At 49.4% G+C, this 24351-nt stretch overlaps 1 protein-coding gene across 4 annotated transcripts in view; it reads left to right on the forward strand.

The window, feature by feature from the left end:
- TSPAN9 (tetraspanin 9) overlaps nucleotides 1-24351 on the forward strand; it is a 187161-nt gene that overhangs the window by 82750 nt on the left and 80060 nt on the right. For 3 of the 4 annotated variants that reach the window (XM_016130115.2, XM_016130117.2, XM_016130114.2), the window contains one exon: nucleotides 21693-21772. In XM_016130115.2, coding sequence (XP_015985601.1) covers nucleotides 21710-21772 — 63 coding nt within the window. In that variant the 5' untranslated portion in view covers nucleotides 21693-21709. Of the gene's footprint in view, nucleotides 1-20857; nucleotides 21773-24351 lie in introns of those variants that run through there. The other variant, XM_016130112.2, reaches the window with a different exon arrangement.

The raw sequence follows: 24351 nt of genomic DNA on the forward strand, positions 1-24351 counted from the left end.
TGGCAACCCCACAGTCACCATCCTGCCTCATCCTGGAACCATGGATGCCTCAGACAGGAAGGCACCTCCCAAAGTCATCTAGGAAGGAAGGGACTATGTTGCTTCCACACTGAGCGCATTATACATCCCGACATGACATGCAGCCCGCTCGGACTCCAGGTGTGACGGGTTCAACTGGCCCAGAGTGGTAGCTAGCACCTGCTTTGGACACCTGTCCCTGTCCTTAATGACTCTCTTCTAGAGGCCTCTCTTGCATTTTAAGCCTATTCCTCTCATTCTGCCTTAAATGAAACAGGATAGGAGGCCCATCGTGCTCTGCATAGAGCCTTTAAATGCATGCGGGCATGTTTTCCTTCTGTTTTGGAGAACCAGTGGGAGGTGATGTCTACTTTAGACACATGAGGCAGACAGCTGAGTAGAATTTGTAACGGATAAAATATTGGCTCAGTTTAGAATTGGTTTTCCCTACTTTAATGGGTTAGGAAGGTATAGTTCTATGCTTAGCTAACTTCATACACTTTTTAAACAACTTTGATTTGTTTCAGCAATCAAGAGATGAGTACATGAATAAGTCCATATTATATATTGTCCATTTGCGATTTTGCTTCACTGTGAGGTAGGCACTGTTCTCGTTGTGCGGGTAGACATCAGAGTTCCACATCAGAGTTCTGCCCAGGAGATGAAGTTGCTGGATCAAATGACTCAGGAGCCAATTTTCACAATGACAAGACTTGTTCTTTCTCTTCTCATGGTACATGTAGCTTTTTTGGCATCTTTTAAGCACATTTCCATCTTGGAGGGTGAGTCCAAGTCTATTTTCTGTAGCTGGGTAAACCTTCCTGGCCAGGTGTTGGCCCCCCTGCAGAAAATAACCAGCTCAGAATTACATGTCTAGAACGTGTATATTCTTATGGGCAGTCAACCCATGTTCTGACTCTTGTGGGTTGTACATGTCACCAAGAAAGATCTAGGGCTATGTTTCTCAAAGTCTGTGATTTAGTACACGCATGTATATACACATTATACCCCAAAAAGTATTTCATAAAAGTACTGTGTGAGATACCTCTGGTATTTTCTGTTTTATTTTAATTTTTAAAAATACTCTTCCTGACCCACTAAACTGATTTTATAACCTGCCAATGAGTGGTTTGAACCCTGCAGTTTGAAAGGCACTAATCTGGGAGTTGTCACAGATTAAAGTGAATGGAAACAATTAGCGAATTAATTTATTTGGGTCATAGCCACACATCTACTATAGCTCAGATTCTTTATCTCTTGAAATTGGATTTTCTCTTCTTTATTTTCATTGATTGTTGTTAACTAGGAAGTTTAAGTGCCTGTTCACCAGGAAACTTGGATTTCATGCATCTTTTAACAAGGACCCCATCAGTATTTTCACATCATTTTTCTAAAATAAATTTGATCTTAACTCAAGACACAGATTTTTACTTAAGTTAACAGAAACTTATTTTTGTAATAAAATTATACACAGAGCCCCATGTGTGAATTTGCTAATATACTCAACAACTTCCATTGAGTATTTTCAAGATTGAGTAAATTAGCACATTAAATAAATTAGCAAATTGATGAATTGGGGCTGGGGATTCAGAGATGTCACCGTTCTGCCCTCAGGGAGCTTACTATGCAAAAGAGCGAAAAGACTCACAAAGGAAATACAGCGTGAGAAGTGCTGCAGTAGAGGCACTTGCAAAGGCTAAGTCAGAAAGACTGATTTAGGGAAGTCTGGAGGGCAGGAGACAGACGAGGAGAGGTGCTGGGTCTTGCAGGATGCACAGGAGTTCGGGTGGAAAGGCCTGCCAGGTTGTAGCGAAGGAAGTGGTGTGCACTTCAAAGAAATTTCGAATAGAACCAATGAAGTTATTAAGCTGGGGCTCCATGAGATCAATTTATTTTAGAAAAATGATTGTGCGGGGAAGTGTAAAAGGTGTTCAGGGAATGGAAAGGGGCTGGGGAAAGAGAAACCAGGCAGGAGGTTTTTGTAATAGCCTTCTGCAGATTTGGTAAGGAAGAGATAGGGCGAGGAGCCTTACCAAGGGAACACGTGAAGGAGAGGAAGAGGGATCTCTGAAGAGAGAGAAGTAGGAGAAGAGGGTCAGCATGTCTTCGGTGTCAGGCCTTGTGCTGTATGTTTATTTAATTTAATCTTCAAGGCACTAATTTAAAGTAAATATTACTACCCTATTTTCCATCAAACTGAAATTCAGAGGAATTAATTGATTCACTAAAGTTTATGTAAAATAGTCAAGGCTACTCGACTCTAAATCTATTCTATATTTACCACATGGCTATGCAGAATCATAAAGAAGTCTTTGCATTATGGAACCGAATCCAATCTTCTTCAACTTTACAGTGTTGTAATTTTGATCAGATTGGATGGGTTCTAGGGCAGTGGTCTCATTAGAGTCTGCGGGATGACGGGGTAAAGTAACAGAAAGAGTCTGAGGAATTTCCCCAGGTTTCTAGTTTAAGTGACTAAATTGGTGCTGATGCCGTTAACAGTGTAGCAAACACCAAAGGAGAAACAGATCAGTGTAGGGCAGGGAAGGCAGCAAATTTAGATTTTGATCTGCTAGTTTGCCTTTCTGTTGGACATCTGGTTGGAGATGTCCTGATGCTCAGTGGCCTTGGGCAGGGATCCTGGAGTAAGACAGCAGGTTCTAGTCCTAGTATTGGCCGTGTACTCCAGGACAAGTTAGCTAAGCTTTCTCATTTGTCAAATGGGAATGTTCATTTTGCCAGGTTGTTGCGAGGACTGGAGAAAGTAGATATTAAAATCCTGGCACAATGTAAGTACTCTGAAGTTTTCCAGCATTACTTATTAGTAATGTGGGCTGAGAGGAAGGAACCAGGGCTCAAATCTTGGTTTTGCCACAAAATTACAAGTGCCCTTGGGCAAGTTACTTTGCTACTCTGGGCCTTCGTTTCCTCACTTGGATATGGAAGGCATCGAATTCGATCATCTCCAACATCCATTTTTGTGCAAAAATTCTGTAATCTTTTGAAAGCTGAGAGAAGTAATTTACAAATACACTGGATGATAGAATCTGGACTTTAAAAATCACAAATATGCTGTAACAATGGAGCAAAAATAATAAGATCAAGGGTAACGGCAAATGTTTGTGGTTGCCCCTTTTATTGAAGTCCTATAGTTAGATTTAGAAAACTGCAGGAATACTGAAAGGCAGGGAACTCTGCCTTAAAATGCTTGACGTGAGAGACCCAGGCAGGCCCTGGTGCTGCTCAGGGCCTTTGTCTGTGAGCACGATCTGATGCACAGTGTAAGGGAGTTTAGTGTCAGACTGGGTTGATGGGGATAGAGCATCCTGAGCAAGAGATATCACAGCCTGTTGCTAATTTTCAAATTCCAAATTTGCTGAATACTCTGTCACCAGATGTTTCTGTGCACCTACTGTGTGCCAGGCACCGAGGCGGGTGCTGGAAGTACTGCATTGATCAGATGTAGGAGTTCAGGGCCTGCATTTTAGGGAATGCATTGGCAGACCAAGAAAGGCAAGGAGCAGAGTGGGCAGGTGGCTAAAGATTGCCGTACGAGTAACAGCGGCAAGAGGTGGAGATGTTTTGCTTGGGGAAAAGAAGGCTCAGGGACACATGAAACTGTCTTCTCTCTGTGAAAAGCTGGCCCCTGGGATAAGAATAAGGCCTCTGCTTTACTGCTCTAGAGGGAAGAACTCATTCTATTAGCCAGGATAATGATGATGATGATGATAATTAAAAGAAATATTATCTACTCTTTATTATGTGTAGTGTGTGCCAGGCACTTAATCAGGCACTGCACATAGATCACTGACTGTGCGTCATTAGGCATTTATTGTACTCATAATTCAGATGAGGAAACTGAGACGTGAGCAGTTAAGTAACATGTCAAGGGGCAGAGCTGGGGCTAGATACTGATGTGACTGATTTCATGGCCCATGTCTCTCCACGCCCCCTCCCATGTCTATAAAGTGGAGAGTAGAGGCAGGCAGGTGGGGCTCAGATTAAGGCACAGTTTTATGGTCATTACTGCTGCGAAATGAGGCCAAGGCTGCTGGGAAAGCTCCCTGGCCCGGTCAGTGTTCAGGCAGAGTGTATATGGCGGTCTATGCGGGATCTTCCCTGGGGTATTTCTGGAGAGGGGAGGAATAGACATAAGTGAGTAACTCTTTGTGGGCTCATGAACCCTAGGGAAGCCCGGGAAGGAGGGAAACTGCAGCTCACAGGGGTTAAGTGGCTTGCCCAGAGTTGCATAGTCCCTAAGAGACAGAACTGGGACTCAAACGTGAGTCTTCTGACCCCATCCCCTGTGCCCTTCCTGTAGCCCCATTCTGCCTCTCAGCCCTTTCCAGCAGTTGTGCCTTCTGTGATTCTCATTAGTCTTTTGCTCAGATTCATTCCACCTATTCCTTCCTCCTCTTTTGCTATATCTGACAGACTGCCTGCAACGTCCTGTGGGTACCTGAGTTCAAAACTGGAGCCACAGCCAGTGTCTAAGCTGATCGAGAGGTGGTGCCACTCTCAGTGACCATGTGTGTGTGTGCACGCGTGCATGTGTGCTTTGTGTGTCAGAGGCCTGTGTGTCTTGGAGAGCCATGAGGGGGCTTTAAAGTCCTTGGGGAGCTGTGTGTGATGTGGGATAGCCTGGAATTTCTGGAAACTTGGGGCTGGTGGTTAAGGCTGCAGGATCCTGAGACACAAGTGATCTCTTTTCCTACTCTGCCAACCTCTTGTCAGCCCTCCCTTGAGTGCTGCCATTCCTCTCCGAAAGGTGGGTTGGGAGGGAGCAGATTAAGAAACTTAATTACTCAATTAATTCACCCAGATCAGACAGGCTTGCTGCTTGGGAGATGCTCTGCTTATGGAGTGAGGAAACTGCTAATTTGCCAGTTCTGGTTACTGACAGAGGGTAGGGGCCTTGGGTGTTGGGAGGTAGGGAAGCTGTTGGCACACCTGCCATGCTCCTTTGGGCCTGTGGCCCTATGAGCTGATTGCCTTGCGAGTGAGCTCTTCTCTCTCTTTTCCTGTGATTTTCTTCCCGTTCCTTTCCCTTTTATTGTTCATGCAACATATCACCAAAAGAGTTGGCTGGGCTAGATTTTCAGACTTCATTCATTCAACAAGTGCTTATTGAGTCACTGGTACATGACTAGGATGTGGCAGATGCTAAGAGGACACAGCAGGCATCTGACTCGTGCTCTTTTACAGCTGACGGTCCATTTGCAAAGATGAGGCTTGCCCACTCAGGCTGCCCAGGCTGAGTTAGTGAGACCACGTGATCAGTGGCAGCAAGGGAGAATGATGGGAGGGAAGGTATGTGTGGGGGCCATGAGGAGGGGCCATCTGTAACTGGGCCATCAGCCTGAGGAGCCTCCATGCCAGGGGAAGGGATGCTAATTGAAGCCTAGAATTGGAGCAGGCTGGCAGAGAGCTGAGCCAGGCTATGCAGCCCTCCCTGAGGCTGGAACAGCCAGACAGGAGCTGAATCCAAGACTGAATGGTGGCTACAGGGTCAGCACAGATGATCAAGGATGGGTTGAAAGCCGTCTCGAGGGACAATACTGGGAACACTGGGCGTTGGCTTTGTTGGCTTTGCTGGGGTGAAGACACATCTGAAAATGAACAATCAAAGGCAGAACTCTGTATTGTTATGATATATGCAAAAGAGAGAGAAAAGTGGCCCTGGAGTGACCTAATCCTGTCATTCCGTTCTCCCTCCCCTTTCTCCCCCACTGCATCCCTCTTCATTAGGCACGTCTTGCGAGTATGGGCTTGGGCTGACAGAGTGATTTTGGCAGCTATGTCCTTGCTGGAGAGGGGAGATTTTGGCCAGGATTGTCTCCCCAGCTGCTGTGACTTCAGATTACTGACAGAAATGTCTCAAGGTCACTTTGGTGATTATGTGCAGATGTATCTTCAGGAGATGAACCAAAGGGAGCAATGGGGGTCTTAGACTGCCAAAGCCTCTAGTTGTGGAAGATTTGCAAGGGGTGGTGGAACTTAAGTTACTTCTTGGGTAATGAAAGGAAGAGCCAGTTAGATCCAATCAGCAACCTTCTCTGCAAGGGCCCTCAAATTTTAGCACATTTTAGAGTTTATTAATAGAAGAGGTTATCATGGTCCTGCCTCCAGAAATTCTGACTTGATAAGGCCAGAGCAGGTCCAGGGATTTGCCTTTGATACCAAACACCCAAGGATTGAAAGTAGGTGACCTGGGAACCACACTCTCTGTAGGAATGGTGGTTTGAAGGGAACTCAGCATTTGAAGGGAGATGGACCAGGGGGCCGAGGACCTGGCTCTGGCCCACTCAGTGAGTGATTAACCTTGGTGCAAGTTGCTTCACCTTCAGTAAAATAATGTTTGCTGAAATTACTTTCTATGACTTTTGCGAGAGTCACTTAATGTGAAATCCCTTAAAACAGTATACATTTTTCTGTAAATGGAGGCTGTTGTCATTGCTTTTATAATAGAAATGTTCAGAAGAGTCTGTCTGGATTGATTAAAGCCAAGGAATGGGGGAGGGAAGAAGTGGACCAAATGACCTTTGAAGTTCCATAGCTTTGGGAATCTTCCTCCACTAAGAAAATTCAAGGAATTTCTCCCCCGTCCCCCAATCCAGGTGGGGAATTTATATCTTTAAGGTGTGGGGGGCTGGTTAAGTCTTGAGATAGGTGAGTAGCAAGGAGAGAGGTCTCAGAGCTCCCTAATTACAGCACCTTCTGGATCCCCTTTCCTCTTTCCCTGGTGCTGATGTTGCTTAAACTGAGCAATTAGAGTCGTAGGATGCTGCTGGGAGCCCCAGGCACGTGTGACCTATCCTGCCCTGGGTGGATTTGCGGATGTCCTACAGCATCAGGTTGGGGGAGGAGATCATTTGCGCCCAGAGTTTCTGTTCTGCGCATTGCTTTTCAAGCCAGCTCCTGATTGCTGCACATCCTTTGGAGGAGGGTGGGTTGGAGCAGGGCCTCCATGTTACATAACGCCAGGGGACACAGTGTGACTGCCACCTGGGTTTGGGTAGTGGCAGCCCTCCCTGGGAGGGCTGAGACATAAAGCATTTCTATTCTGTTCCTAACTAAACCCTATTGGTTCTGTGGTTTTTACTCTCAGTTTTGGTGGCCAATGAGGTCAGCAGGAATGTGTAGAGTAACAGTGAAATGGATCATAGTAACCAAAATAGGTTGTCCGAAGGCCTTTTTTTTTTTTTTTTTTTTTTAAATCATTTAATAAACAAGTACTTGCTGAGCATGGGTGCATTCCTAGCACTGTGTAGAGTCACTGAGGGGAGTTCAGGGTGGGAGATCGGAGTTGGGGAGGGACTCAGTGGATAAGCTATTCTTAGATAATAAAGGGTTAACGTCTTTCTTCAGTCTGCATTTTCATCTATTTTATATTGTCAAGTCCTGGAAGGTGCTTACTATGCTAGCTCTAGCTTCATTGGCATTTCCGGGGGTTGGCAGGGTGGGACTAGGAGTCATTTCGGTGTGGAAACTTAGGGGATCACATTCAGAAATGGAATCTGAACATGCCCAGTGCAGCTCTTGACTCACTTTCCCATGGCTGGTGGATTTGAGGGTGTGGACTGGCAGTTACCGTTCTTCCCAGAGAAGGGCTGGAGTTACAAAGGGTGACCCGCCCTTCCTTTCTCCCTTTTGGAGCTCCCCAGGTCAGCACTCTCAGTGAGTTAGCTTCTCCTACCTCCAACCCGGGCCGCCAGCCCGCTGTGGCTACGTGCTACAGCTGGGCCCACAGAGCTTAAAATAGTAATATGAGTTGGCCGCTTAGCATGTGGGGAGCCCGCCTGAGGCATCATGGGGCAGCTGCCTGGAGTTGGGGCTCCGCTGGATCTAACCACTGGTTTGGAGGGTATTCTTTGGCAGTTTCTTATAGGCTCAGGCCGTGGATAGGGGTTGGTGTGGGTGGGGGCCCAGGTGTGGTTGGTGCAGAGGGGAAGCAAAAAGCTTGTCTTTCCTAAGAACTTTAAGGAAAGGCCTGGAACCTGACCTCCGCTGCAGAGCTCAGAGGCCTTCAAATTTAGTGTCCTGTTCATCCCAAGCCCTGGCCCTTGGTATTGCCCAGGGTTAGCCACATAGCTTAAATGAGGAGAGGAAATGAGGCACAGTGGTGGGGTGGAAATGACGCCGTGCTGGGTCACAGGTGGCAGGGCCAGGGTGAGAACACAGGCATCCTGAGTCCCGGCGGGGTAAGCACTCACCACTGGACTCCTTTGTTCTCCACCTGCCCCCTCTTGGGAAGCCAAGATGATGCCTAGAGGATTTGGCAGAGACCTCCTCCAGGCACTCACTCACTCAACAAGTATTTATTGTGTACCTACTAAGTGTAAAGCCATGTTTTTGCCATGCAAATACAGCAATGACTGAAACAGACTAAAATCCCTGTGCTCATGAAGCTTAGTTCTGGTGGGGAAGAGCAATTATAAACAATCAATTAATAAAAATGTAAATTATATCGTGTGTGTGGGGATAAGTTCTCTGGAAATAGCCAAATGGTGTAGGAGAGATTGAGTGTGCTGAGGGAGGTACAGGTGTGAATAGGTGGGCAGGGAAGGGCTCATTGAGAAGGTAGCACTCGAGCAAAGGTGTAAAGGAGACAAGAGAGAGTTGGTAATGCAGAGCTCTAGGGAAAGAATGTTCCAGTAGAGGGGAGAGCCAGCATAAAGTCTGCTGTAAGAAACAGCAAGAAGGACAGTATGGCTGGAGTGGGGAAGAGTGAATGGCGTGTGTGTGTGTGTGTGTGTGTGTGTGTGAGAGAGAGAGAGAGAGAGAGAGAGAGAGAATTGTGCAGATACTTGTGAGAACTTTGTTACTCTGAGAGAGCGAGGAAGCCATTAGGGGGTTTTGAGCTGAGCAATAACCTTATCTCACTCACATTACAGGTAGCACAGGAGCTAATTTCAGTTGTCTTTCTCCTGTTCTTAGGCCACCTGTGGGGGCCCCAGGTGACCAGACAGAGGGCTGCCCCATCCTTTTCCTATGACTTGTCCAGTGTCCATTCCTATTCTCCAAACCTTAACCATAAGACTTTTTCTCCTGGCAGGGATGTGCAGGATGGTGCTGGGTTTCTTCTCTTTGCCTTGGAGTTTCTTCTGTAGGGGCGTAATCTGGGCCATTACAGTGGTTTGCTGAGCCTACTTGTACTGACTCTCGAGAGCCTATTGGAAAGTACTCAGAAAAGTTGCCAGGTAGCGAACATACGATACAATATATATGTGACATATTATCAAATTGTACACTTGAAACCTACTTGATTTTATTAACCAATGTCACCCCAATAATTTTAATAAAAAAATTACTATCTTAAAAAAAATTTTGTCACCTGGTTTGGTAAGCCCCTGGTAGCTTGAAACTGACCATGGTGGGAATATGTACAGCATGGAAATTGGCAAGCGCTACAAGTCATTGCTCTTCCCCTTGGAGAGCTGGCAGCCAACATTTACCAGCTCGCCACTGGTTTGTGATCTCTGCTATACCTGAGCTGTGGTTTTGGAGGGCAGGGCCTCTGCTTGCTTTCATTTGGCAAAGCACCTGTGTTCAAGTTGTATGAAGTCAAAAAGAATACAGTGGGACGTGTTGGCCGAGGGGGTGATGCAGGTTGGTGTTGAGAGCTTCTGGCATGTTCCCAGGACTGACAGGGCTTGTCCCATGATGCTGTGACCTGGAATCTCTCTGGTGTTCCTGGCTGGGTCATCCTAATACATGAGCACTCTCTCAGCTCGTTTTCCCTTTCCTTTCCTTTGTCTCCCTTTGTGCTTGTAGGATGGCTATGTGCAGGCCTCGGTAGGGGTCAGTTTTGTACATAAAAGCAAGGCCCAGCAGTGGGCCCGAGTAAAACCACTTGGTATAAGGAAAGACCTCTAGTTTGCAAGTCAGGAAATGTAGGTTCCAGTCCCAGGTCAGCTGCTAACTAAGCTCTCTCAGACAAGTTCTATTCTCTCTTTGGACCTTAGTTTCCTTATTTATAAACCGGGGTGACTTCCCTGCCTGTATATCATGCAGGAGTGCGGTGCGGATCATATGTGCTCATAAGTATGAAAGCCCCGCGAACAAGTTGTGTGATTCGCAATGAACACACCTTTGTTCGCGGTGTCCAGGCACCTGGGATCGCTCACCTCTGCGCTCCTTCTGTTACACTGACAGCCCAGCACACATCCTGCCTTCTTCAAGGAGCCTCCCCTGATGGGCCCGTCCTCCCTGAGCAGGTCCTCTGAGCACTCAGATTGTACCACATGCTCCGGCATGTGTTCAGGCACTTCTGTCACCTTCTGCCCTCTCGTTTCTCTTCCCCCAGATGGACTGTTAGCTCCTCAGTACCACCCTCAGTAGTGAGCCCGGGATGGCACGGCGTGGGTGCTCAGGAAACCCTTAGTGATAAGTAATCAGTGTCAGTGTTCTTTGTCTTTATGGTGCACATATGTAAGGTCATGGACGGTTGTACTGTGTGTGGATGAAAGTTCTAAAGTGTTCATTCGATTAAGCAGTTTCCCAGTCTGTACCTCATTTGTCCCTCACGATCATATCCAACCCCATTTTACAGATGTGGAAATGTAAGCGTTCTCATTCCTTCCTTCATTCATTCATTTGTTCATTCATTCTTTCATTCAAAAAATGTGCACTGTATCAGAGAGCTGGAAGCCTCTCATCCAGGTCACACAGTCCTGCATTCTGCCTGACTCCCTGCAGCATGAGTGTGCTTGCCTTGTGCTTTCCTTTTGGGAGGCAGTGGGGGAGCAGGGCAGAGCGTGCGTTCATGGTCGGGCTCAGGCCTGCAGGGTGGAGGAAGAGGGGGGCAGCTCCAGTTCTCAGTGCCTGTCCCTGCTATGTCTGTGTGGCCGAGGCTGCAGGCTGGCATTTCCTTTGGCAGCAGTGTGGAGGAGGGGGAGAGCAGGTGTGTCCTGGCACTGGGCCGGACTGGGCTGTGGAAGTGCCTCTTGCGGCTGGAGCTTGGGAGATGAGTGACACACAGCCACCCAGGTACATCGGGTCTCGTGGAGCCCAGCACCATTCTCTGGAGTCCATGCTGGACATCTGAGCTCCCCGGTGGCTCAGGAGATGGCTGAATCTGGCAGGAAACCTCAGAGAGGGCTACCAGAAAGGAGGACACATGGTAGTGATCTTGCAAGGTGAGCACCTACCAGATAGGCCAAGGGCAGCTTCGGGGTGTCCGTTACATGGGTGAGCTGAGAATCTATGGTGACGGTGGGGGCGAGGCCTGGGGGCTTTGTGCATTGTGTGAGGGATTCAGTTTCCCTTCAGATTTCTGAAGTGTCTACCACGCTGACTGCTGCAAGAGGAAGGTGGGTGAGTTGTCCCCTCAGGAGTACCTTGTAGTCTTGTAGGAAGACATTTATGCAAACGACCATGACATAAGGCAGAGTGGAATCAGTGCCCCAAAGAGAGGTTAGGAACAAGAAGAGGGCTTCTCTTAGGGAGATCTTAGGATCAGGGAACCTTCATAGAAGATGTGGCATTTGAGAAGAACCTTGAACCATCTACTAAAGACAGGTGGGTGGTGGAGCCCTTGTGGGTAGAGGGCAGAGCATGAGCAGAGTGTGGAGGCAGAAAAGTGGGGATGTGTCCAGGGAACAATGAGGAGCTCCGATTGCTGGGAGCATAGGGCACAGGTCAGGGACTGTGGGAAATAAGGCCAACAAAGCACAGGGTAGTGAAGTCACTAGGAAGCAATTGAAAAATTTGAGCTCGTGAACAGGGCCACAGTGGTGCATCCAGAGCTCCGTCTCAGGACAGGGATGGTGGCAGCCTATGGCAGGGTGAATTAGGAGGAGGACTTGAGGCAGGGTCGCAGGTCAGGAGACTGGCAGAAGTTGGGCTGGTAGCTGTGAGTAGTGAGGCTGCGACAAGGAACGTGCTGTGCGTCTGCTTTCAGGGTTGCACGTGTGGATGCTTTCTGTATTCTGGACACGCGTTGAGGAAGTTGGGGTCAGTGAGACATGGCTGGGTACACATGTATGATTAGGTTACAACAAGAATAACTTTCTACTAGAGCAACCTATAAGAGATTTTGGAAAGAACTTTCCGGGAACGTAGGAGTTTTGATACCTCCAATAGCAGACTAAAGGGTGTGGTTTGTGACCATTTGTACCTCAAGTACTTTGCAAGGAGAAAGATGCCTTCGTGTTTGGGAAGGACTGGATGCTTCTCTGAGGTCCCCTCAGCTGGAGGCACCTTGAATGACTTAGCCACATGGACGTGGGTCAGCCTGAGGTGAGAGAAGGGAAGGGAGGCTGAATGGGACAAAGGCTAATGCTGCAGCCTCACTTGACAGAGTGACCAGTGGAAATTCAGAGACCACAGTGACTTCATGCGCTATGAGACTGTGAGACTTTAGCCAAGTCTACCCAGTAGGGATGCCCCAATACCTCTTACGCCTACTCACCCATGCACCTCTCATTTTCTTCAGCTACGGTGGGCTATGTGCAGGCTCCCTCCCCTGATGGCTTCAGAGCAGGTAAAATCCAGAGCACTGTTCCTATTCCATCTTATTTAGACAATCTCCAAGTACTATGCACATACTACTCTTTCCTGCTGTGGTCCGGGCTTCATGGAGGGAGAGAAGGAAGAGGGGAGGCAGAAAGCAGCAGCTCCTGAATCAGCCAAGGGTCCCCAGATGCACAGCCGCAGGCAGGCTAGATGCTGGGTCAGAGAGCACTCTGACAGTCAGCACCCTCCATGGAGTGGTTTAGGAAAATTGAATATGCTGGGTCAGTAAATTTCCACTGGTGCGTGGCAATAAACCTCAGGCTTATCATGCTTCCCAGTGCCCAGAATTCTGGCCTTATCTCATCCTTCCGAAGCCACCTGCCCTCCTTGATAAGTATTAATAACAAATACCTCTTTTTCCTCTGTCTCCCAGGCTCGGATGGCTATACGTGCATGCCTGCGGGTGAAGGTACGCCTGTCTGCTTCGCACAATGTCTCACACACCAGGCTCTTTTAGGAGTGCTGATGGGGCTTGGGATAAAGGATGGGGCTGGTTTCCAGAGACTTTAGTGGAAAAAAGGGCCCGAGAGCCCAGGGTTGGGCCACCAACCAGGGCTCAACTTCTGCTGCTCCCACCCACCCTGTCAGTGTGCTCAAAGAGGAAACTGCTGTCCTTTGGAAGTGGTGGCTTTTGCTCTTTGCATAAACCCTCCCCTGCTCAAGCCCCCTGCAAAGGTCCTCACTGCTTCATTCATGCATTCATGGCGATTTAAGGGTTCCTATGTGATAGGCACTGTGCCAAAGGCTAGAACATGAGGATGATGGACACAGCCCTTGCCCTCAAGGAGCTTGCAGTCTAGAGTGGGGGTGCAGGGAGGTCAGTGAACAGGCAGCACTGTGGGCTCAGGATATGTTGGTGCTCCAAGGAGAGGCCTCAGCCAGCCTCCCCAGACATCACAGAAGAGGCAAGAGCAGCACAGATGCTGCCTGGACTGTGGGAGTTAGCTAGTTAGAATGCGTGGAGAAAGGTGGTCCAGGCAGAGGGAGCATCAAGTGTAGAGGCAGGAGCTTAGGAAGACATTCATGTGGGTTCATTCTGGTGGGAGCAGAGGCCAAGTAAGGTGTGGGGGATGAGGCTGATGAGAAGAGCAAGGGGTGGGGAAGCACTTATGCAGGTTTTTAACTGGCATCCAGGGTCACCTCTTCTCCAACCTTACTTTCCTTTCAAGGTCACTTTCTGTGAAACTTCAATTTGGCCAGGGATGTGGACATTTCCTCCTCAGACATCCTGGCACTCTTCTGCTCTCTGGCTTTGCCTAGCCATCCTCTACCAGGACGTACTTCCTCCTGCCCCGTTTGTTCAGTCCTGTCCATCTTCTAAGAGCCAAGTTGGGTCCCATTTCCCAAGGTATGAATTTTAGGGCCAGAAGGAAGCTTAGAGAACCTGGTAGTCCAACCTCTTTGTTTTATAGTTGAGGAACTAGAGATCACACAGGTAATTGGTGTCTTGAAGCTTTGTTCTTTAGGCTTGAGGTGACCACCCAACCGGAAGGCTCATGAAGCTCTGCCTAGTGATGCTGGCGCACCCTGTTCATGCTCTCCTTTGGGCTCCTATTTATTTGTTCATCAAGTATTCTTTAAGCCCCCGCTGCTGGTCAGGCACGGTACTGGGTACACAGTAGTGGGAGAACCAGACCCAGCCCTGCTCATAGCCTACCGTTGACTGGAAGCCTTGCTGATAACATAAACAGCCTGTTAACACATATTTCGTATGTTGTATATATTCTGTACTGTATTCTTGCAATAAAGCAAGCTAGACAAAAGAAAATGTTAAGAAAATCACAAAGAAAATACACTTTCGGTATTTATTGAAACAATTCACGTGTAAGTGGATCCACACAGCTCAAATCTGTCTTGTTCAAGAGTCGACTGTACTTTCAAATTGAGATGAGTGCTATGAGAGAAAGAGGCAAATGGGTCCATGAGGCTGTGTGTTGATGGGGAGGGGGTTTTCATTTAGATGGCAGGGGGAGAGCCAGAAACCCAAAAGAGATTTTTTTGAGGAATTTACAAGAGCTCAGGGATGAGTAGAACTAAATCAGGCAGTGGGTCGTTGCAGAACCTTCCAGGCAGAAGCAACAGCAGGGACAAAGATTCTCAGGAGAGAAAGAGGTCCGAGAGGTCACTGGTGGGAGCACAGTGAGAGGAGACTAGCTGGAAATGGGGCTGGAAGGGCAGGCAGGCCAATCATGGTAGATCTTTGAGGTCGTTTTAGGAATTTGGGTTTTAATAGGAAAGTAGAATAGGATACACACACACACACACACGCACACACGCACACACATGTGCATGTGCAAAGCCGCTGAGGGGGTTAAAGTAGGAGAGCACTATGAGCGAGAAGATGGCGTTGGCTGCTCTGTGCAGTGGACTCAGGGCGGGAGCAGGAATGTGTGCTCGCTGGGAGGCTGCTGCAGGAGCCAGGTGAGAGGTGCTATAGGGCTGGACTGTAACAGTGCCTGGGGAGATAGCAGCAGGTGGAAAGTGGCTCATCGGACAGGATGTGTGTTTGATTGGTGGTGGACAAGTGACCACAGGGAGTCAAGGAGGACGGTTAGGCTTCTGGCATAAGCAGTGGGATAGGTCTTTAGGCTGTTTATTGCTAAGGGGAGGGTACCACCATGGTGAGGGTGGGAGGCAGGGCTGGGGCAAGGTCAGTCCTTCGGGGCATGTGAAATTGGACCTGTGTCTACACAGCCAAGCAGGAGTGCCAGGTAGGAATTGGGTGTGCGTGCTTGGGGCTCAAAAGAAGGGTCAGGCCCAGGTAACCATTTAGGTGCCATCGGCATGTGGATGGCACTGGGAAGAATGGCCAAGTGCAGGAATGTCCAGCTGAGGATAAGAGGGTCCAGAACTGAGGGACTCCTGCCTGAGGCAGAGGCTGAGGAGGAGGAGCTGCCAGGGCTTACCCTGAGAATTTGAGCCACAGAACATTTTGTATCGATTATGTGTTATCTTGTATCTTTTTCTGTTCAACTATGTTAAAATTAGATGGGGACTATGACCATATTATTAGAATAATAATTATTGTTGATAATGATAATAGTGCCTTGGTTCATTGAACATTTTCAGTCATGAGGTATTTGTATTACATTCATAATTTCCCATCTCTATTTTATTTATTCTTTAAAAAAATTAAATTTATTGTGGTAATATTGGTTAATACCATAAGTTTCAGGTGTACAACTTTCTAATATGTCATCTGTATATTTCATTGTATGCTCACCACCTAAAGTCTCGTTTCCTTCCATCACCATGTATTTGACTCCTTTTATCCTTTTGATTCTTCCCCAACCCTCCTCATCTCCATTTTATGGTTAGGGAAACTGAGATATGGAGCAGGTAAGTGGTCATTCTAGGTTACCCAGCATTTGAGTAACTCACTCCAGATGGGATCTGGGTACAGATCTGTCTAGTCTCAAAGCCCAGAGTGTTTCCATGACATTTTTTGCCAGAGCTTTGTTCCCTGTGTCGGGTCGGGTGGTAGGTATTGACAGAGGTCATTGAAGGAGTCTGAGCAGATGCCATTCTGTTTCACAGAGCAGGGCCTAGCTGACCTACAGCTACTAAGGCACGTGGTGTGTGCTGAGTGGTATTGACGATCCATGCACACATCTCTGTTGGCTCCTTACAGTCTGGAAGCCTCATTTTTAGTATTCCTGGCTGGGTCAGGAGTAGTATGGCAGGCCCATAGCTGTGACCCTGTTTCCCTAGAGCTGTCTACAGTCTCACCAGTGCATGCTCTGATCATCGTGCTCACCTGTCACTTGTGGAGTGTGGACACACAGCCGAGGGTCTCTTCACAGTCATGTTTTCTCAGTAGCTAGTGGTGACATCAGACAATGGCTGGCCGCAGCCACTCTTGGACCCTGAGATGCAGCTGCAGCACCGGGGAGTCTGCATGAGCCCCCCATCAGTTCAGCGGGTGGCAGATCTGCACAGTCCCGACAGCTGCTCCAAAAGGTGTGGCCCTCCAGGAGGGGAGGGGGCCCAAGGCAGCTGTGTCCTCTGTCCTGCTCACATCTCAGTCTTCTCTTTTTTCCCCATCTCCTACATTTCTTGACTCTTCCTCCAAAATGTCCCTCTGATCCATAAGCGTTTATTTAATCGTTTGTCCAGTTCTGTGTTTATTCCAGACTGCGTGCTAGGACATAGCTATGAACAGAAAAGGTGACTGTATGGCATTTACACTCTATCATCTGTAGCAGGGCATTTAAATTTCCTGAGTTCCCTTGTCAGGTTCTGATGCCCTCAGATAGTCTGCTTTCCAGGAATAGTTCCATAGATTTCTGGCTTGGGTCCCATCCTCTGGTTAATGAACTTGGGGCTCTCGGGCTGTCCTTGGAGAGAACACAGGGCTTAGGCATGGTGGTCTTCCTTTTCTCTCTACTTACCAGCACTTTCTGAGTACTTGCCCTATGGTGGTCACTGTGACAGGCACTGGGTGGGGTGGTGATGAAATGATTAAGACACAGCCCCTGCCTTCTTTGAGAAGCCCAGTGGCCAGAGCAGAGATGGGCAGGCAAACAGTAATTGCAGCCTGAAAAAGGAGCTGGGGAGCCAGAAGGAGGGAGGAGCAGGTCTCTCCATAGAGAAGGAGGTGCCCCCGCCATCCCTGGTAGACTATCCTGAGCAAGTTATTTCTCCATCTAACTGTGACCTTTCCCACTGCAACTGAACACCGTTTGTTTGTTTGTTTGTTTGTTCGTTCGTTTTCCTCACTGGGCTCAAACTAAACACAAAACTACCTTTGAAAAAACAAACAAAACTACCTTTAGTTCTTTTCTACATGAACTCTTTCACCATCATTGTTCTTCCTGAATCCTGGCCAAGTGGTAACATCGTGATGTTCTAGTTGTTTAATTTTCATAGCAAAGTGGAAACTGGCCCCTACCCCTGCCCCTCCTCACCATCTCCTGCCAAGTGAATCTGCATGCAGACATCTGGGATGTGGGCCCTCTGCTACAGGCCTCTACAGCCCCCGCTCTTGGCACTGTAGGTAAATGGTTTGCTGAATTATAGTATTTTCTATGTTGCTGAAGAAGATCCCAGTTTTGGAGTTTAAACATTGGGGTGAAGTGAGTCTCCCTTCTCCTACCATGGCAGCCCATCTCACACATTCCTTAGGATAGCAAGTGCCACTTCGTGTCTGTTGTAAATTCTGGGTGGGGCTGCCTTGTTTGAGGCTTAGAGGTACAAGATACTTCACTAGCTGCACACATTGTCCAATACAGAAATAATCAGCACAGGTCTGAAAGGGGATCTGTGTTGGCCCATCAGTTCTGATTGTGTGTGGGTGAGTGAGAGACCAAAGACAGTTCTGTCTTGCACTGTAAGCCTGAGAAATTCTGTGAGAGGCAGAGAGTGCTTGGCATTTACTCTGAAGCCCACATCTCCCCTGTTGCCAGTCAGCAGAGATGTTGCATGTTGATTTCATGTATTCACTTCTCTTCCTCCCCTCTGGGAATTCTGCACTTGCTTCACTTTTTTTGTCATTTAAAAAAAAAGGAGGAAAGGGAAAGAAAAGGCAGCTCTGCCTTGTTCACGTGCTCAGAGATCCTCAAGGGCAGCCTGTACCTGCCAGCTCTCCTGAGCATGGTCAGTGGTTGAAGATCAGGAGGGAGCATGAAACATGGTATATTACCTCATCTTTTCTCTCTGGTGGCTCCTTCTGCACCCAAAATCTAAGAAACCGAGGAAAACCATGGCATCTGGTATTCTTGTCTGCCCTCTACCCTGCTGCCAGGCCCAGCTTCCTAGAGCACCAATTTTGTCACGTGCGCCCACTGCTTGGGAAGCTCCTAGGTGAAGTCCAGACCTTTCATGTGTCGTGCAACACCTCGCACAGTAGCTCACTTTGACTCCCAGGCACATTCAACTGCTTCAGTCAGGCCTGAGTCCTCATGACCCCTAAGTGCACTATACCACTCTTTTCTAGATAATGCCCTCCCTCCTCGCTTCTTGTGCACATCCACTCCAGAGATTCCTTCTCCAGGGGGCGGGCAGAAGGGACAGCTCTTTGGTTGTCCTATCAGGGTACGAGCTTGCTATCTCACTCTGCTTTGGGCTTCTGTAGGTACTTACTTGGAGTGGGGGTAGAGGGTGGTCTCTTCAGATTAAGATTATAAGCTCCTTGAGGCCTATAGCCATGTCTCACACATCTCTCTATTTTCCGGGGCTCTTGCCTAGTGTCTTGCCGTGATGAACAATTGATTACGAATGCATGGTTTGTTCGTGTTGGGAGGGAGGAGGACAAATGTCATCTGCCTTCCTACGGCTCCTTTCCCAGCATTGTCCAGGCTGTCTCCTTTCATGGGCGAGCTTTCTGGCTTGCAGACTATACTCTCCCTTCACCGTCTTCCTTTTTCCAACCCTCTGTGAGATAACTCAGGGCCAACTCCTTGGGGACTCACCTAGGCTGATCATCAGGCCAGTAGTACCACCCTGACCACATCTCTTTCTTTTTTCCCTTACATAGGGTCATTTTGTCTAACGACCTCCTACCAGGACATGTGATTTCAGGTTCCCTATGTGCTTTTAGATTTTTTCTGTTAGACTGGAAGATTCCCAAGTGCAGGAAGTAGGTTTAGAGCCCAAGAGAGTAAAGAACATGGGCTTTGGAATCACACAATTTTTTATCAGTGAAATGGACTAAGAACCATAGCCATCGGTTTGGGCTGTCACAAGGATTTGGTGAGTAACTCTGTGAAGCCTGGTGCCTGGAGTACAATGAGGACTTATAATAAATCTGAGTTGCTCTTATTACTCTGATAATGATTTAACTGGGTACCCTGATGGGACCTCAGTGAAACTTTGTTAATGGGTTGGAGTAAGACGTTAGTGCCTTTTTGATGAACGTGGCCAGGAGGGAGCAGAACTGCTAAGCTGGGCAGCCTTCTCTTCTCTCTTACCTGCCTGTTGTCCTTCACTCCCTGCACCTTCCCTCCCCTCCGCCTCCCAGGACCTCAGTTGCTGAGAAAATAGTTACTGGCACAAACTCATTCATAAGCAGAAATGAAGGCAGAGTGACAATGGGGAGGCTATTCTCACTGAACAAGAAGGGAATTGGGGAGAAGAGAAAAAGAATTAGAAGACAGAGGGGGCCAGCTTGGGGGGGCCCCTGCTGACACCATGTTCCCACCTGGGACTGGTAGTAACAGCCCCTCATATTTGTTTAGCGCTTACAGCCCTGGGACTGTTCGCATATGTCCTCCTCCCCGGGGCCACAGCCAGTTGTGGTAGCTCTTTTTCGCTTGGCCTTGGTGCTGGGGACGAGAGCACTGGAGCCCTGCCCTCCAGTGCTCTCTCACTCTTTTGCTGATGGCAGAAAAGAGAAGTGGGATCCTTTCCCAAGTTTTCTGGTCGTCTTTGCCAACTGTGGTAGCCCAGGTCGGTAGTGCAGACTTCTGCACAAGCCCAGGGTACGCTGCCCCATGCGCAGTGTTTTACTGTAGGATAAAGGCTCCTTCTGATGTTACCAAGCCCCCTAGCCAGAGCCTTCTTCCTGCATTTTCCCTGACCAACTCCTGTGCACTCTTCACGAGAGAGGACCCAACCTGCGCCCATGAGCACTCATACATCACCCTTGGCATAGGCAGGACCCCACCTCGGCCACCTGCTCTTCTCAGCCGGGCCTGGGTCCCAGCCCCCGCGTCATCCCACCCGGGAATGCGGGGCGGGGGAGGGGATTCGCGCAGCTGCAGGAGCCTCGCGGAGCCGCGCGCGCGCAGAGGGGGCGGGGAGGGCGGCGCGCACCCCTCGGAGGCCCCTAGCGTCTTTCCCACACCTCACACCGCTCCTGCCGTCCCTTCTCCCTGTGCTTGGTAGCTGGACCCACGTGTGCAAAAGCGTGGTGTGTGTGTGTGTGTGTGTGTGTGCGTGCGCGTATGTGTATATGTAGTGGGAAGACTGTGAGCCTCGGGTCGGACAGGCCCCAGTGTGCACAGGGGGCAGCGGCCAGGGCGACAATGGCCGCGCTTCTTTCCCCCTCCTGGCCTCCCCAGCCCTTTCCTCCAGTTTCCCTGGGTCGTTAGTACCTCCAGCCATTCCCCTCCTCTGCCGCCCCCTTTTCTCGTGTAGAAGAGACCAGAGCCTTCCATGGAGGTTCTGGTTCACCCCCAGCTCCAGAGCCCTTGACATTTAACCAGGGTTCGTGGCGCACGGGTGTAGGCACATAGCAGAACGTTAATCCTATTAAAGATATGGTGTCATTGGGGAAGGGGAGACTGCCCCCCCACCCGCTGGCAAGCCTCTTGCTCATTGGTAGAATGCAAAGCAGGGGGCGGGGCCGAGGGCCGGGTGAGGGGGCTCCAGGCGATTTCGGAGTCAGGAGTCGGGGCTGGGATTTCGCAGGGAGACCCAGCGGTGGCAGCTGCGGCAGATCTGCCGGCACTGTCCGGCGCGCGCCCGGCCAGCCCAGGGCTGGCGAGCAGCTCGGCTAAGTCGCGGAGCGAAAGGAGGCGGAGCGCCGGCAAAGTGGTCGGGTTCAGCGCCGGGGCTGGGCTGGGCGAGGTGTGCCCAGGGAACCTGGATCCCGGCGCCCTTGTGCCTTGCGTTGAGCGGCCAGTGCAGCGGCAGAGCTGACGCTCTGGAAAGGGAAATCGAATTGCAGCCTCCCCAAAGACGCTAAGTTGCGCAGGCCAGCCAGTTCCCGGAGAGCGTTCGCGAGCGCCCGGAGACCGGAGCCGCAGAGCCTTCCCGGGCCAGCGGGCCGGGAGCGGGTCGCTTTCCAAGAGTCAGAGGCCCCTGTGCACGGGGTTTGACCCAGAGTGCCACACGGTACTGAGAGGGGGCGTGCAAGGCTCCGCCGGGCCGCCTGCAGCCGGTGCCCAACTCGGGCGCCCCCTCAGTCCCACTCTGGGAGCGATGCCCCCCGCCCCTCAGGCCCCCCGGGAACGCCGCGAGCATGGAGAAGTCGAGTAGCGAGGATTCTTCGATCCACCGGAGTCCATCTTTGGACAGCAAGGACTCGGACTTTGCCAAACCGTCCACCTCTGGCCGCCCGTTCGGTAGCGGCTTCACGGCCGGCGCCTTCTACGGCACGGCAGGCTCCCGGGGCCAGAGCCGTGCGGAGGCTGGCATCAAGACTGACAAGTACAATGCTCCCAAGGGCAGCAAATACGTGGTGTTTTACCTGGACCTGTCCTTTGTTTTCCTCCTAGAATTTAAGAAGTGCAACATGGCTAGGGGCTGCCTCTGCTGCTTGAAGTACATGATGTTCCTCTTCAATTTGATATTCTGGGTAAGTCTGTGCACTCATCCCTCCGTTTTCCTCCTCTCCTCTTCTTTGCTTACTTACCACAGTGTGATACCCTCTTCCTTGTCAGTGCTGCATTGCTCTGCTCTCTGCACAATGGTAAACGATAAACGGGTTTTAAAAAATCGTCTTTCCGCCTTGTTCACGTATCTGCTTTTTCCTTTCTCTCTCCTTTGTGGTTGAATGGAGGCTCCAACTTGCCTGTTTTCCAGGAGAGACTTACCCTACTAGGAGGCTGGCAAAGTTTGCAGCCACCTCCTTCTCCTATGAGAAACCCATTTTGGAAGTGGCTCCAACTAGATAACCTGCAGCAATAGGTGTGAGTCAGAATTTTTAACAGCTGTGACCCTGAGTTGAAGACAGGCACAGGTGTGGATGGTCTTCTGAGTTTCTTCTTGTATTCCTCCTCTATAGATAAGAATACCACCTACAACATTTTATGTGCATGAGATAGGGGAGTGCTAGAGGTCAGTGAACCCCAGAAAAAGGAGGAATAGCCCCTGTCCCAAGCCAAGGGACTTGCTTACTAGCCTGCAGTTAAGCTCCTGAGTTAGAGTTTGTGTGGAAAAGGAGGCGTGGGAGGGATGCTGCCATTGGGTGGCGGGCAGCTGCTTTTGAGGGATTGCAGTGGACTGGGCAGGGGGAGCAGGCTGGCCATGTGCTCCCGCCATGGAAAGCCAGCAGTCCCGGCTCTGGGAGCCCCAGAGACTGAAAGAGACAAAGAGGACACTCAGGAGTGCCCCCATCCTTTGGTGAGAGATTGTTTTCTAGAGAAGGTGTCGGTGGGTGGGGCAGCTTGAATTGTTCTCCACCCTCTGTGACTCTGAAGCCGTGTGCGCGCGCGCGCGCAGTGCGCAGCGCACAGACTTGCGCATAGGAAATCCTAGTTAGGCAAATTTGAAAACTTCGTAACTTCATATCTAATTGTTCGTTCATCCCAATTGCTGCCCCAGCTTTCTTCACCAGAGCCCAGATGCAGTCAGCGCAGATGTTTGGCTCTGCCCCAGGGCCTGTCCTCCTGCCGGCTGGAGGCTGTCAGCTGCTGGTGGTCCAGGAAGAGCACAGCGGGCAGGAGAAAGTCATTCACAGTGAAATGGGCAGAAGCTGTTGTGCTTCGGTGTGCAGCACCTGGGGGAAGTGGCCAGCTTTAATTGAAAAACTTTTTGGGGTGTATTGGGAGTGTGTGGCTTTTCCTACAGAGTGGAAAATTCAGGCTGGGCGGGAAGAAGACTGTGTTCTGTCTAGTCTTGGTTTGCATTAACTTCTTGTGTGACCTTGTCCAAATTGTGTTATCCCTTAAGGACTGGATGTCCTTTCCAGCCCAATGGGGAGCTGTCACGATGGTCTCCCTCATGTCCTCACCTCATTAGGTATGGGACATCCTGCATCCTTGCCTTCTCTCTAGGGAAGGAACCCCCTTCCCTGCCTCGGGGATGGGCTGCTACTTTTCTTCTGAGGAGTCTGCTCTGAGATTGTCTGAGTTATATTTCCCTGGAAGTCTCCATGATCTGGGGCCTTCCAGCCACTGCTGTTACGGTGTTCCCTGTCCTGTGGCAAGGGTTCTATGAAAACTGGGGCAGAACCACTGGAATGTTAGGAATGATTTCGTGGCCACCTTTGAGCAAGTGCTTCTGGTCCTCAGACTCACTCGATAGCGTCAGTGGCAGCCAAGCACTGTGTGTATTTCTCCGGTGCCTGCGGATCTACATGAACATTGCCCTTTCATTGTGCACAGCTTCCTTCTCTGTCCTTGTTCATAGTGTCAACCTACCTTTCATGCCTTGCCCCATTCTGCATATCTTAACACTTACTAGAAAGACCTTCCTGGTAATGCTCACTCAGCGCCTTGGCCAGTACCTCCCACTCAGCAGTGCTTTTGTTCCTGCCCCCACCCCACCACCTGCTGGCTGGAGTGGGTATAACTGCTGCAGCTCCTTTCCAAGGATGGTCACAACTTGATTTAGGGACCTCTTTCCATGGTAGCACAACAGTCTGTGCCCCGCACTTAGTAGGCACTCATTATATGTTTGTGAGTGAATGAATGGAGGGCCAGAGTAGTAAATCCACATGTTAATTGTGTTGCAGGGATTCCCAAGTCCCACGTGGTAAGGACTTGCCCTTAGCAAGTCGGCTCTCCTAGCAACTTAGCTCTGGGGTGACAAGCATCTCTTTCCATCTTCCCTTAAAAGCTTGGCAGAGTTTGATGAACTGGTCGATGCAGCGGCCTTCCTTTATGGTCTATAGTGAGAGGACTTGTCTCTTCCTAATTAGAAGGTACATTACTCTCTTACCAGGCAAGGAGTTGCTCTCTCCTAGTCTCTGACTTTCCCGATTACATAATATTTTCAGAATTCTCATGACATGCTACAAGCTGGGAAAAATTAATTCTCGAAGTTCTTTTATGCTAGTATCATATGAGATGATGAAACAAGACATACTTAGGAAAGATGGAAAATTAAGCAAAAGAGAAATGGATGCCTGTATGTATAAATGTATTTTTGGAGCTGGAAGAACAGGTGTAGCAGGATGTTAGCCAGGATTTGGGCCCGGTGGCTCACTGAGCT

The sequence above is a fragment of the Rousettus aegyptiacus genome, unplaced genomic scaffold, assembly GCF_014176215.1.
Source record: "Rousettus aegyptiacus isolate mRouAeg1 unplaced genomic scaffold, mRouAeg1.p scaffold_m13_p_2, whole genome shotgun sequence".
In the NCBI taxonomy this organism is placed as follows: domain Eukaryota; kingdom Metazoa; phylum Chordata; class Mammalia; order Chiroptera; family Pteropodidae; genus Rousettus; species Rousettus aegyptiacus.